Source organism: Salmo salar, chromosome 22 (assembly GCF_965601325.2).
Source record: "Salmo salar chromosome 22, fSalSal1, whole genome shotgun sequence".
Lineage (NCBI taxonomy): Eukaryota > Metazoa > Chordata > Actinopteri > Salmoniformes > Salmonidae > Salmo > Salmo salar.
In genome coordinates, this window is record NC_138312.1 from 49,788,910 (window position 1) to 49,801,205 (window position 12,296).

Here is a 12,296-nt window from a genome sequence, read left to right on the forward strand (position 1 = left end):
CAACCCACCACACACTCTGGAGCAAGCAGTCAACCCACCACACACTCTGGAGCAAGCAGTCAACCCACCACACACCCTGGAGCAAGCAGTCAACCCACCACACACTCTGGAGCAAGCAGTCAACCCACCGCACACTCTGAAGCAAGCAGTCAACCCACCGCACACTCTGGAGCAAGCAGTCAACCCACCGCACACTCTGGAGCAAGCAGTCAACCCACCGCACACCCTGGAGCAAGCAGTCAACCCACCGCACACCCTGGAGCAAGCAGTCAAACCACCGCACACCCTGGAGCAAGCAGTCAACCCACCGCACACCCTGGAGCAAGCTGTCAACCCACCGCACACCCTGGAGCAAGCAGTCAACCCACCGCACACCCTGGAGCAAGCAGTCAACCCACCGCACACTCTGGAGCAAGCAGTCAACCCACCGCACACTCTGGAGCAAGCAGTCAACCCACCGCACACTCTGGAGCAAGCAGTCAACCCACCGCACACTCTGGAGCAAGCAGTCAACCCACCGCACACTCTGGAGCAAGCAGTCAACCCACCGCACACTCTGGAGCAAGCAGTCAACCCACCGCACACTCTGGAGCAAGCAGTCAACCCACCGCACACTCTGGAGCAAGCAGTCAACCCACCGCACACTCTGGAGCAAGCAGTCAACCCACCGCACACTCTGGAGCAGGCAGTCAACCCACCGCACACTCTGGAGCAGGCAGTCAACCCACCGCACACTCTGGAGCAGGCAGTCAACCCACCGCACACTCTGGAGCAGGCAGTCAACCCACCGCACACTCTGGAGCAGGCAGTCAACCCACCGCACACTCTGGAGCAGGCAGTCAACCCACCGCACACTCTGGAGCAGGCAGTCAACCCACCACACACTCTGGAGCAAGCAGTCAACCCACCACACACTCTGGAGCAAGCAGTCAACCCACCACACACTCTGGAGCAAGCAGTCAACCAACCACACACTCTGGAGCAAGCAGTCAACCAACCACACACTCTGGAGCAAGCAGTCAACCCACCACACACTCTGGAGCAAGCAGTCAACCCACCGCACACTCTGGAGCAAGCAGTCAACCCACCACACATTAAACTCTAGCGGTTTAATTTATATGCTTTTAAATACACATTCCCCAACTCTCTCTCTCTCCCTTCTGTTACACACGCACACATCACTACGGCAGCCACCCTGATCCCTCGTACAGCCCTTTGTAGTGTCTAATAGGTCCCTCAGAGATCTATCTCCCTTGTCGTTAGGCATGACTCATTTCCCCTCTCCTTTTCCCTTTCCCAACTACCGCCAGTAGTTTTTTTTACAATTAAAATCCCTTAGCCAATTAGCTCTTGGAATATTTGGCATATTTACTTTGCGAGAGTCTCCGCTTTGTGTTGCTTCTCTCTCAACACAACTCTTTTTCACTTTGTGAGGAAGACACAGGCTTAATTTCAAATTGCACCCTATTCCCTATTTAGTCCACTACTTTTGACCATAGGCAAAAGGGAGGCATCCACAATCCCGTTCCTTGGAGTGACATTTCAGGATTTCCCTTGGCCAGGCCGTTGTGCACTGCTGCATTGTCATCATTACCCAGGGATATAAATGAACGTGGTAGGTAGAGAAGGATATCACTCCAACAGAATTATCTCCTACTGCATATTACTGTTAGCAAAACAAAATGGTACCACGAGTAAACAATGTGAGTGAATGGATTGTTTACATTGTAATATTATTCTGCTCTGCCATTAGCCTTCTGAGCTAAAGCCAGGTGACCCAGGTAACAGAGCCAAAGTCTGACCCATCGGGCATGTGTTCATTAGGCACCATACGGAAGAAATGGATTGAAACAGGGAGGGACGACATGGACATTTCGTGTTCGATTGCAGGACATTTTAAAACGTTTTCCATGGCCTGCCCTACTGAATACGATCCAGGAGTCACTCACTCTGAGTTCCCCTCCACTGAGAGACATGACCAAGGAGTCACGACCTGTCACCAATGAGGCTAATGCAATGCTAATGATTCTTATGGGGAGAAGGATTGAACACTCCCCTCTTCCTGGACAGCTACTAATAACGTTAGTTTTACTCCGCCCAGTGCACCTTGGGCGTGCAGGCTTTTGTTCCAACCCTACTATAAGACTCATGCTGCTCGTCAGGATCAAATCAGGTGTGTTAGAAGAGTATAACAGGTCCAGAGCAAAAGCCCAGCTCTGCAGGAGGAGGGATGGGCATCCTCGCTGTAGCTCCAAGGCAGGGCGAAAGCGAGGAGGGGATTCACCAGTTCCTAAAACCTTTAGGAAGGAGATTGCAGTAAGTGTTGTTTTGTCACCTACCCTGCTGATCTTTAGTGCACTTCACAGGCTGTGAAGCCTTTGATCAGAGGCTTGAATGGCTTTTTTGACAGTGGAGCTAGCTAGCTACTTTGGGCGTGCGCACACACACATGCCGGATGCACATGCGCACACATACACACACACTTACCGTCAAACTCAGCAGGGCCTACTCCCACTATGATGATAGACATGGGCAGAGCAGCAGCCTGTGAGAAAGGGGATAACACACAAAGGTGATGTGAGAGGTATATGTGCTCCCCCCCCCCCCACACACACACACACGATAAGCACTCACATTGACCACAGCCTCCTTGGTCTGCACCATGTCTGAGATGACTCCGTCTGTGATCATCAACAGCACAAAGTACTGGGATCCATCAGTCACATCCTCAGCACACCTGCATAGAGCAACACACCACAATTGAAACCTCAGCTTCTGTGTCTACTGTAGGTGTATGTGAGTAGGTGTAGGTGTATGTGCGTGTGTGTGCGTGCGTGCGTGCGTGTGCGTATGTGTGTGTGTGCGTGCGTGCGTATGTATGTATGTATGTATGTATGTATGTGTGTGTGTGTGTGTGTGTGTGTGTGTGTGTGGTGTGTGTGTGTGTGTGTGTATGAGTGTGTAAGACAGAGACTTTCTTCTGTCTTCTGGTTTTCTGTAGTAATATAGCATTACATAACTATTTGAGTACCGTTACACTAAACTGAGCTCCATTGTCAGACATTATGTTGTCTAGACCTACCCGTTCTCACATCAGAATTAGATGTTCATCCATGTTTCTAAAAAGTCCGAATTCGAAGTTGTTCCAAACGTCCAATTTCAAAGTGTTTAAGGTTACGTTTAGGCATAAACTCCGAATTTTTAAGGTTGGTTTTAAGTTTAGGCATTAAATCTTGCATTAAATCTGAATTCTGAAGGTAAGGGCATTAACTCTGAATGGTTAAGGTAAGGTAAATTTCAAAAACAACTTTCTAAGTGACATAGAAATGTTGTGTTGTCTAGACTGTTGATATAGAAGTGTTGTGTTTTGTCGAGAATGTTCACATACTCTCAAATAGCTGTCTGTCCCTTTTAATAGCCGGGCATCAGCACAGATTTCAGCAAATAAACTTATATTTCAAATAAACGGCAGGTCGAAATAAATTGTTTAAGAGTGATCAGTGAGCACCATAAAGAAGATAACGAAGAGCAACATCATTATATGAGACAGCAGTCTGGTTTGACATGGTCAAACATTGAATACTGAAGTCTATGTGCTGTGATATCGATGCAACTACAAGGATACAATGCGCAATAGAGTATCACAGTATGATTCATAATACCCATAAAACCAAGCTGTCAAACAGGGAAATGGTTCCAATCGTTTTTCCACCATTCATTTTTCCAGTTGCGGATTTTACACTTTACACTTAAAATAAGGGCTGTGTTTCGTGTAAGCTTACCCTGGCATGACGTTTTGATAACCGTGTAAATCTCTCTAGGACAAGGTGACTTTTATGAATATATTAGCCTGTATTTACCCCCTAAAATGAATTGCTAATTAGCTGCTAATGTGGCTATCATAAAGAACTACAAATGCCATGATGATCTGGATGAGATAAGAAGGTAAGAATCTCTGGATTAACTATCTAATGTTAGCTTAATGTAGTAATGAATAAATTGGCTACAATTCTTTACATTTACAATTGTGTTAACTATCTTGTGCAAGTTTAAAATTGACACCATACCTGTTAGCAAAGGTGTCAGCTAGAAATGAGTTTGCAGGGATTTGTAGTTTTGCATGTCTACTTTGATGCTAAGTAGCATTTTTGAATCAGAGTAAATAGAGACAAATTTATAGACAAAAGTCGCCTTGTCCAGGCCTCCCGAGTGGCGCAGCGGTCTAAGGCACTGCATCGCAGTGTTACTACAGCCTCTTGGCTCATCACGCTCTAGCGACTCCTTGTGGTGGGCCGGGCGCCTGCAGGCTGACCCCGGTCGTCAGTTAAACAGTGTTTCCTCCAACACATTGGTGCGTCTGGCTTCCGGGTTAAGTGAGAGGGTGTTAAGAAGTGCGGTTTGACGGGTCATGTTCCAGAGGACCCATGACTCGACCTTTGCCTCTACCGAGCCCGTTGGTGAGTTGCATTGATGAGACAAGATAGTAATCACAAAATTGGGGAGAAAAGGGGGGTAAAACTGACAAAAAATAAATAAGTCACCTTGTCCGAGAGAGTTGCATGGTTATCAAAATGTCACGCCAGGGTAAGCCCACACAAGACACAGCCCTTAATTTTAAGTGTTTCTAAAATCCCCTATGGAAAAAATAATTAATGGAAAAACGATTGGAACCATTTCCTTGTTTGATCGCTAGATGTTATGGCTATTATGATACCTCCACCATGGGGCTCAATGAGTGGGAGAATGGTGCTGAAGTGCAAAATCAATGGGTGCATGTTCACAAGCCTACTGTAGTCTTTACAAGTCTGATCTGTGATGGATTTGTTATTATGTTTATACTGGTCACAATAAACAGTGTGGTAGTCTTTTCAACAATTGATTAAGCAAAAGCTGTGTGCATTAAGGAAACAGACGCGTGGCTCAAACAGAAGGCTGTCTCTAATAAGCGCTGGTTATGTTCAGTGATTGAAGCAAATAAAGGCCCGGGCTATTAATTGATGTTTTACAGTAGAAGTGTTGCATTGTCCAGACTGTTGTTATAGAAGTGTTGCATTGTCAAGAATGTTGTTATTGAAGTGTTGTCAAGACTGTTATTACAGAAGTGTTGCATTGTCGAGACTGTTCACATAAACTTGTCAGTTTTTGCTGAGAGTTTTTGTGTAGGTGTTTGTCAGGCAGGTAATGGTAAGAGTCAGCGGGGCGGACAAAGACCCACTGGCTGCCTGTCTGATTGGACGAAGACCCCCTGGCTCACTGTCTGATTGGTTCACTCTCACCGTCTGGCCGGAGGGGCGTAGGAAAAGAGTGCAGAGTAAATGGAGTTGAGTACTATCACATCCTCTCTATGTCTCTGTGTCTACTTCTCTCACACTAGTGTGTGAAAGTCTCTCTCCCTCTCCAGGAACCAGTGGATAGGAGAGGTGGGTGGTGTTCGAGAACCAAAATAATTCCCTGCAGCTCTTGTTTTCAACTCCACTTGAGGAGGAATGTGGTAGTAATTACTATAGTCTCTGCTTCTGTGCTGGAATGTGGTAGTGATTACTATAATGTGGTAGTGATTACTATAATGTGGTAGTGATTACTATAATGTGGTAGTGATTACTATAATGTGGTAGTGATTACTATAATGTGGTAGTGATTACTATAATGTGGTAGTTATTACTATAATGTGGTAGTGATTACTATAATGTGGTAGTGATTACTAATATGTGGTAGTGATTACTAATATGTGGTAGTGATTACTATAATGTGGTAGTGATTACTATAATGTGGTAGTGATTACGATAATGTGGTAGTGATTACTATAATGTGGTAGTGATTACTATATTGTGGTAGTGATTAATATAATGTGGTAGTTATTACTATAATGTGGTAGTGATTACAATAATGTGGTAGTGATTACTATAATGTGGTAGTGATTACTATAATGTGGTAGTGATTACTATAATGTGGTAGTGATTACTATAATGTGGTAGTTATTACTAATCTGTGGTAGTGATTACTATAATGTGGTAGTGATTACTATAATGTGGTAGTTATTACTATAATGTGGTAGTGATTACTATAATGTGGTAGTGATTACTATAATGTGGTAGTGATTACTAATCTGTGGTAGTGATTACTATAATGTGGTAGTGATTACTATAATGTGGTAGTGATTACTATAATGTGGTAGTGATTACTAATCTGTGGTTGTGATTACTGTAATGTGGTAGCGATTACTATAATGTGGTAGTGATTACTATAATGTGGTAGTGATTACTATAATGTGGTAGTTATTACTATAATGTGGTAGTGATTACCAATCTGTGGTAGTGATTACTAATCTGTGGTAGTGATTACTCATCTGTGGTTGTGATTACTGTAATGTGGTAATGATTACTATAATGTGGTAGTAATTACTAATCTGTGGTAGTTATTACTAATCTGTGGTAGTTATTACTCATCTGTGGTAGTTATTACTAATCTGTGGTAGTTATTACTCATCTGTGGTAGTTATTACTATAATGTGGTAGTTATTACTATAATGTGGTAGTTATTATTATAGTATCTGGTGCTGTGCTGGGTTATAGGAGGTGACGGAGCCTAGGAGTGGATTGATTCACCCCCACACCTCACATATTGACAAATCCACATGACTGGATGGCCTCAGCTTTACCGCCCACCTTCCTCCTCATCATCACCATCTCTGTCCCACAAGCACCCACAGTCGCACGAGCCGACTGTCTCAGAGCCGGAACAAGGGAAGAGAAGGAGGAGATGAGGATGACGAAGCATAACAAATGGAATGGAGAAAGATTGAGAGAGAGAGGGAGGTGGAGAGAAGGGCGAGAGAGAAAGAGTGGGAAAGGAGAAGATGAGAGCTAAAGGTAAAACAGGAGAGATAATAGCAGACAATAGAAAAAGGTATGACGAGAAAGACGAGAAAGTAAACATTTGCAAGAAAAAGGAGAGAGAGAGAGACAAAAGAGAGATGAAAAAGATAATATTATTCCTCTCATTCTCCCGTGGTGGTGCTAATCATCAGCTGCATCATCATCATGGTAATATAGCACCTCATTGAATGAGAGCTCATTAAGTCCTTGAGGCCACAGTCGAGCCACAGCATCCCACTCTATTTAGTTATGCAACCGAGCTGCCACATTCGCTGGAAAGGATATTGCCATACTTATATATTATGAGACAGCTAAAAATAAAGAGAAGGTATATTTCATGAAATACATCAAAAAAAGGTTTTGCCTCATAAAATATTTGATTAAGTTTGGGAAAGAGTGTAGTCTTACTTCACAGCTGGGAGACTACCAATAACACAAGATGTTCTATTATTCATATTTGAGGCTCTACTCATTTCTATGGAAAGTATGCCGGGACACAATATAACACCTCTGTGGACCGCCTTAGAATAAAATAAGGAGATGGATAACATTAAAACACATTCAGACGAAAGGACATCTACTATTCCTTTCTTGTGCTACAACAACGAAACAATATAATGAATTATATTTCAAGGAACTAAACGGCCCTCTCTAGAACTACAGTGTCCTATACATTCAGACAACATTCAGCAACACGACTCCTGACAAGCTGTAATGGTCCCAAGGCCCAATCCTATCCCAGCTCATTAAGAATGCATGAGCACACCGAGAGAAGGGGAGACCAGTTAAGCTAGGCTGTCTGTCAGAGAGAGGCGAGAGGAGAGAGAGAGAGAGAGAGAGAGAGAGAGAGAACGATACATAGAGAGAGAGAGAGAGAGAGAGAGAGAGAGACAGAGAGAGAGCGCTCAGGGGAGAACATCAAATTAACTCTTGGGGCCTAGGGCAACGTAAGGGTGGAGAATTGCAGGGGAGAGGAGTGTGTGTGTGGTTTTGTGTGTGTGTGTGTTTTGTGGGGGGAGGGTGAGGGAGTTTGTGTGTTTGCATAATGTACAGTGCATTCGGGAAGTATTCAGACTCCTTCAATTTTTTCAAATGTTGTTATGTTACAGCCTTATTCTAAAATTGATAAAACGCTACCTGCCCGAATGCATAGTGCCAACTGTTAAGTTTGGTGGAGGAGGAATAATGGTCTGCGGCTGTTTTTCATGTTTCGGGCAAGGCCCCTTAGTTCTTAACCTGTTGGGGTGTAGGGGGCAGTATTTTCACGGCCGGATAAAAAACGTACCCAAATTAAATTGGTTACTACTCTGGCCCAGAAACTAGAATATGCATATTATTAGTAGATTTGGATAGAAAACACTCTGAAGGTTCTAAAACTGTTTGAATGGTGTCTGTGAGTATAACAGAACTCATATGGCAGGCAAAACCTGAGAAGAATCCAACCAGGAAGTGGAAAGTCTGAGAATTGTAGTTCTTCTTTTGATTCTCTATCGAAACTACAGTTTCTGTGGGGTCACGTTGCACTTCCTAAGGCTTCCATTGGCTGTCAACAGCCTTCAGAAAGTTCTTTCAGCATTCTCCTGTCACTGGGCAGATAATAGGAGCTCAGTCAATCAGTGGACTGCCTGTGGACAAAGGGATTGGATATGCGCAGCCCCGCGAGCGCGCCGTTCCTTCTTTTTCTTCTTGAATGAATATGCTATTGTCCGGTTGGAATATTATCGCAATTTTACATAAAAAATACCATAAAAATTGATTTTAAACAGTGTTTGACATGCTGAGATGTTTGACGAGCAGGTGTCCACATACTTGTGGTCAAGTACTGCATCTGCGTGTATGTGACTTGTATTGTGTCAAGCAAGTCAAAGCACGTACTGTATATACAGGTAACCACCCTAATAAGGAAACGCTTTAGTAAATGAAGGATACAAAGTATATTGAAAGAGTGTGGTTCCTGAGTTAATTAAGAAATGAAGATCCCATCATGCTTAGGGTCATGTATAAAAATGCCCAGTTGCCCATTATTTTGGCTACCATGGCTATATGAAGAGATCTCAGTGACTCAGTGAAAGAGAGGTCTCAAAGGAGCATAGGGGGTTTAAAGTGTGTGTGTGTGTGTGTGTGTGTGTGTGTGTGTGTGTGTGTGTGTGTGTGTGTGTGTGTGTGTGTGTGTGTGTCAGTTCTCTTTCTGTATGTGTTTGTGGGTGTGTGTGTGTGTGCGTGCGTGTGTTTATGTGTGTGTGTGTGTTTGCGTGCATGCATATATGTGTACATGCATGTGTGTGTCATGGGTGTGTGAGTTTGTGTGTGTTCGTGTGTTCATTTCCTGTCATTCTCTCACCGTGCCACCTGGTTGATGACAGGAGCGAAGTTGGTGGGTCCGTAGAGCTGAACGGTGCGGAGACTCTGGAAGTACGCCTCCAACACTCCCTCGATCCCCACACAGTTAGGGTTCTCACTGTTGGAGTTCTGTAGGAACCATGGACATTATTTAAGCTAGCCTCTCTACACCAGTTGTTAGAACATGAAATCCCCTTTTTCCTTCGAATCCATGAACAAGAAAAATATTGATGAAGGCTGTAGATTGAAACAATTGATGAGGACTATACATTGAAACATTTGATGAAGCCTATACATTGAAACATTTGATGAGGCCTATACATTGAAACATTTGAGACTTTTGATAATAATAAAGAAGTCTTTATGAAGTCAACGTCCATTGTGACGATGTATGCTTCTGACGATGCACGTTCATTACACAATGATGTTATGTATGAAATATATGAGTGTCTGTGTTCTTTTGCCTCATGTCAGGACTGATCGGTAATGGGAGAACTCATGTCAGTAGGCACACACAAGGCTGATCGGTAATGGGAGAATTTAAGTTGGCTGAATATTTTCTTTAGACAATGTGAAAAAGACAAAACGCCATCGCCTGGGTAAATCAATCAAGACATAAGAACAAAAATCATCCAGCAAACAATATGTCTGTTCCCAAAAATGTATTTATCGTCACATAATACAAACAAGTTAAATAGCCAAAAGTCATTCAGCCAACATAAAAGACAATCTGAGTCTGCTTTAAGCCCTGTCCAGCCAGGAGAAAAGAGTGTTCTTCAGCCTATATCCTTCATTAAAGTTCATCTGTGAAAAACAAGAGAACAGCCATCTGATCTTTCTCATTCTCTTTGAAGAGAAAACTAATTAAAAGGAAGAAATAAACACGTTAAAAGAAATGAAAATGAATGCCTGCAGAAGAAAACACACTTTTTGGTGTCCGCAACTGTAGCTGGTAAAACAGGTTGTATAACTAGCCACGAGGGACACTGGCACATTGTTATGACACGACTATTATTGACCTTATGGGACAGACTCCATAGGACAGAAAGTATTGTAGTAGTATAGTTATGATTCTACATTTTACAGACGTCCAGCTCGAACTTAGTTTATTCAGACCCCTTCCCTTTTTCCACATTTTGTTACATTACAGCCTTATTCTAAAATTGATTAAATAAAAACAATTAATGTTGTGACATGACTATTATTGACCTTATGGGACAGACTCCATGGGACAGAAAGTATTGTAGTAGTATAGTTATGATTCTACATTTTACAGATGTCCAGCTCAAACTTCATTTTTTTGCACAATGAGAATTGGGTGAGACAAACGACTTGTATCACACATCTGCATCAACCATTACTGCAGCAACCATTGCTTGTACAGGCTTCATAACATTGTCATAGCACTTCATTACCCTCTAAACCAGACATACCGCAACATACACAAGTGCTGAACTAAAAGTTATAAGCCTGTCATCAAGATCAAACGGCAAAGTACTTTGAAAACATTGCTACCTATCGAGGGCAATTTAAAAGGAGAAGAAGAAGTACTTTATTGTCCATTTTCCTTACAGTCCACTGTATTATTTTGCTTCGACCTTTGTATAATTTCCTTCACGTTAAGGAGACTTTTTTAAGGCGAATTCCTCCAGCTTTGGGGGAAAACAATTGCTGAAAATAAGACTGCTTTTGTTTTTTTTTTACTCTTCTTTGTTCAACAATTCCTCCGCTTTTTCTTTTTCCTCTGTCCAGGGAGACAATAGACGTCTAGAATCTGAGGAGGAGTCGTTTTTTTGTGCTTAGTGTTTACTCTTTGTTGTTCTTTCTTCATCGGTTCATGATGCTAAGCTAAGCGCTACGTCCTCCAAAGTCTATTCCAGTCTCCACGTCTGTCTGGTCCCTCGTTTGGTTCGCACTTTTCTGCAACAAACAGATGGATTTTCTTTTTTCTTTCCGAGCCACTTTCTGACTCACAGTGTTTTCTTCCTCCACCCTTGTTCAAACACTTCACAGAACTACTTGAAGCCGACGCTAGCGCATGGGCTTACATAACGGTGCGGCAATTTGTATTTTGTGTCGACATATTTAGAGGCTTTCGTGTTCTTCATGACTTTATTACCCCATGTACAGGTAATGTGTTCACGGTGTCATTCATTTGGGCTGTACGGGTGGATAGAGTCAATGTCAGACTTCACAGAAAATCCCAAGAAACCAAGGAAACTCAGTACTGAATCAAGCCAATACTGACCTTTTGCCTTCTGACAATGTATGTTAATTATACAATGATGTTATGTAGTATAGAAGTATGAGTGCCTCATGTCAGTAGGCATAACACAGGTAGGTATTTCACAGGTAACTGTATTTTCATTGCTAAGAAATGTAATAGATTTGGCTTGGAGCTTCAGTTAGCCAGCCTTGATTACAAATTGATATAGAGGATGTACAGAAAGATGGCCTTCACTACTCAAAAATAGGCTATTCAAGGTCTCGCATCTGAGCCCGACAGATGGATACATACAGAGCATTCGGAAAGTATTCAGACCCCATCACTTTTCCCACATTTTATTACGTTACAGGCTTTTTGTCCAATCTACACACCATTTATATTTTATTTTATTTAACCTTTATTTAACTAGGCAAGTCAGTTAAGAACAAATTCTTATTTACAATGACGGCCTACCAAAAGGCAAAAGGCCTCCTGTGGGGACAAGGGCTGGGATTAAAAATACAAATAAATTAAAGAAAAATATAGGACAAAACACAAGAGAGACAACACAACACTACATAAAGTGAGACCTTATTGTTGAAATATCACATTAACATAAGTATTCAGACCTTTTACTCAGTAGTTTGTTAAAGCACCTATGTCAGCGATTACAGCCTCAACTCTTCTTGGGTATGACACTACAAGCTTGGCTCACCTGTATTTGGGAAGTTTCTCCGATTCTTATCTGCAGATCCTCTCAAGCTCTGTCAGGTTGGATGGGGAGCGTTGCTGCACAGCTATTTTCAGTTCTCTCCAGAGATGTTCGATCGGGGTTCAAGACCGGGCTCTGGCTGGGCCACTCAAGGACATTCAGA

The 12,296-nt window shown here is 42.7% G+C and overlaps 1 protein-coding gene across 1 annotated transcript in view; it reads right to left on the reverse strand.

Annotated features, from left to right (window-relative positions):
- LOC106583634 (copine-9) overlaps positions 1-12,296 on the reverse strand; it is a 137,483-nt gene that overhangs the window by 8,116 nt on the left and 117,071 nt on the right. Inside the window, exons 17-19 of the mRNA XM_014168038.3 lie at positions 9,217-9,344; positions 2,635-2,737; positions 2,488-2,545 (exon numbers count right to left, since the gene is read on the reverse strand). Coding sequence (XP_014023513.3) covers positions 2,488-2,545; positions 2,635-2,737; positions 9,217-9,344 — 289 coding nt within the window. The remainder of the gene's footprint in view (positions 1-2,487; positions 2,546-2,634; positions 2,738-9,216; positions 9,345-12,296) is intronic.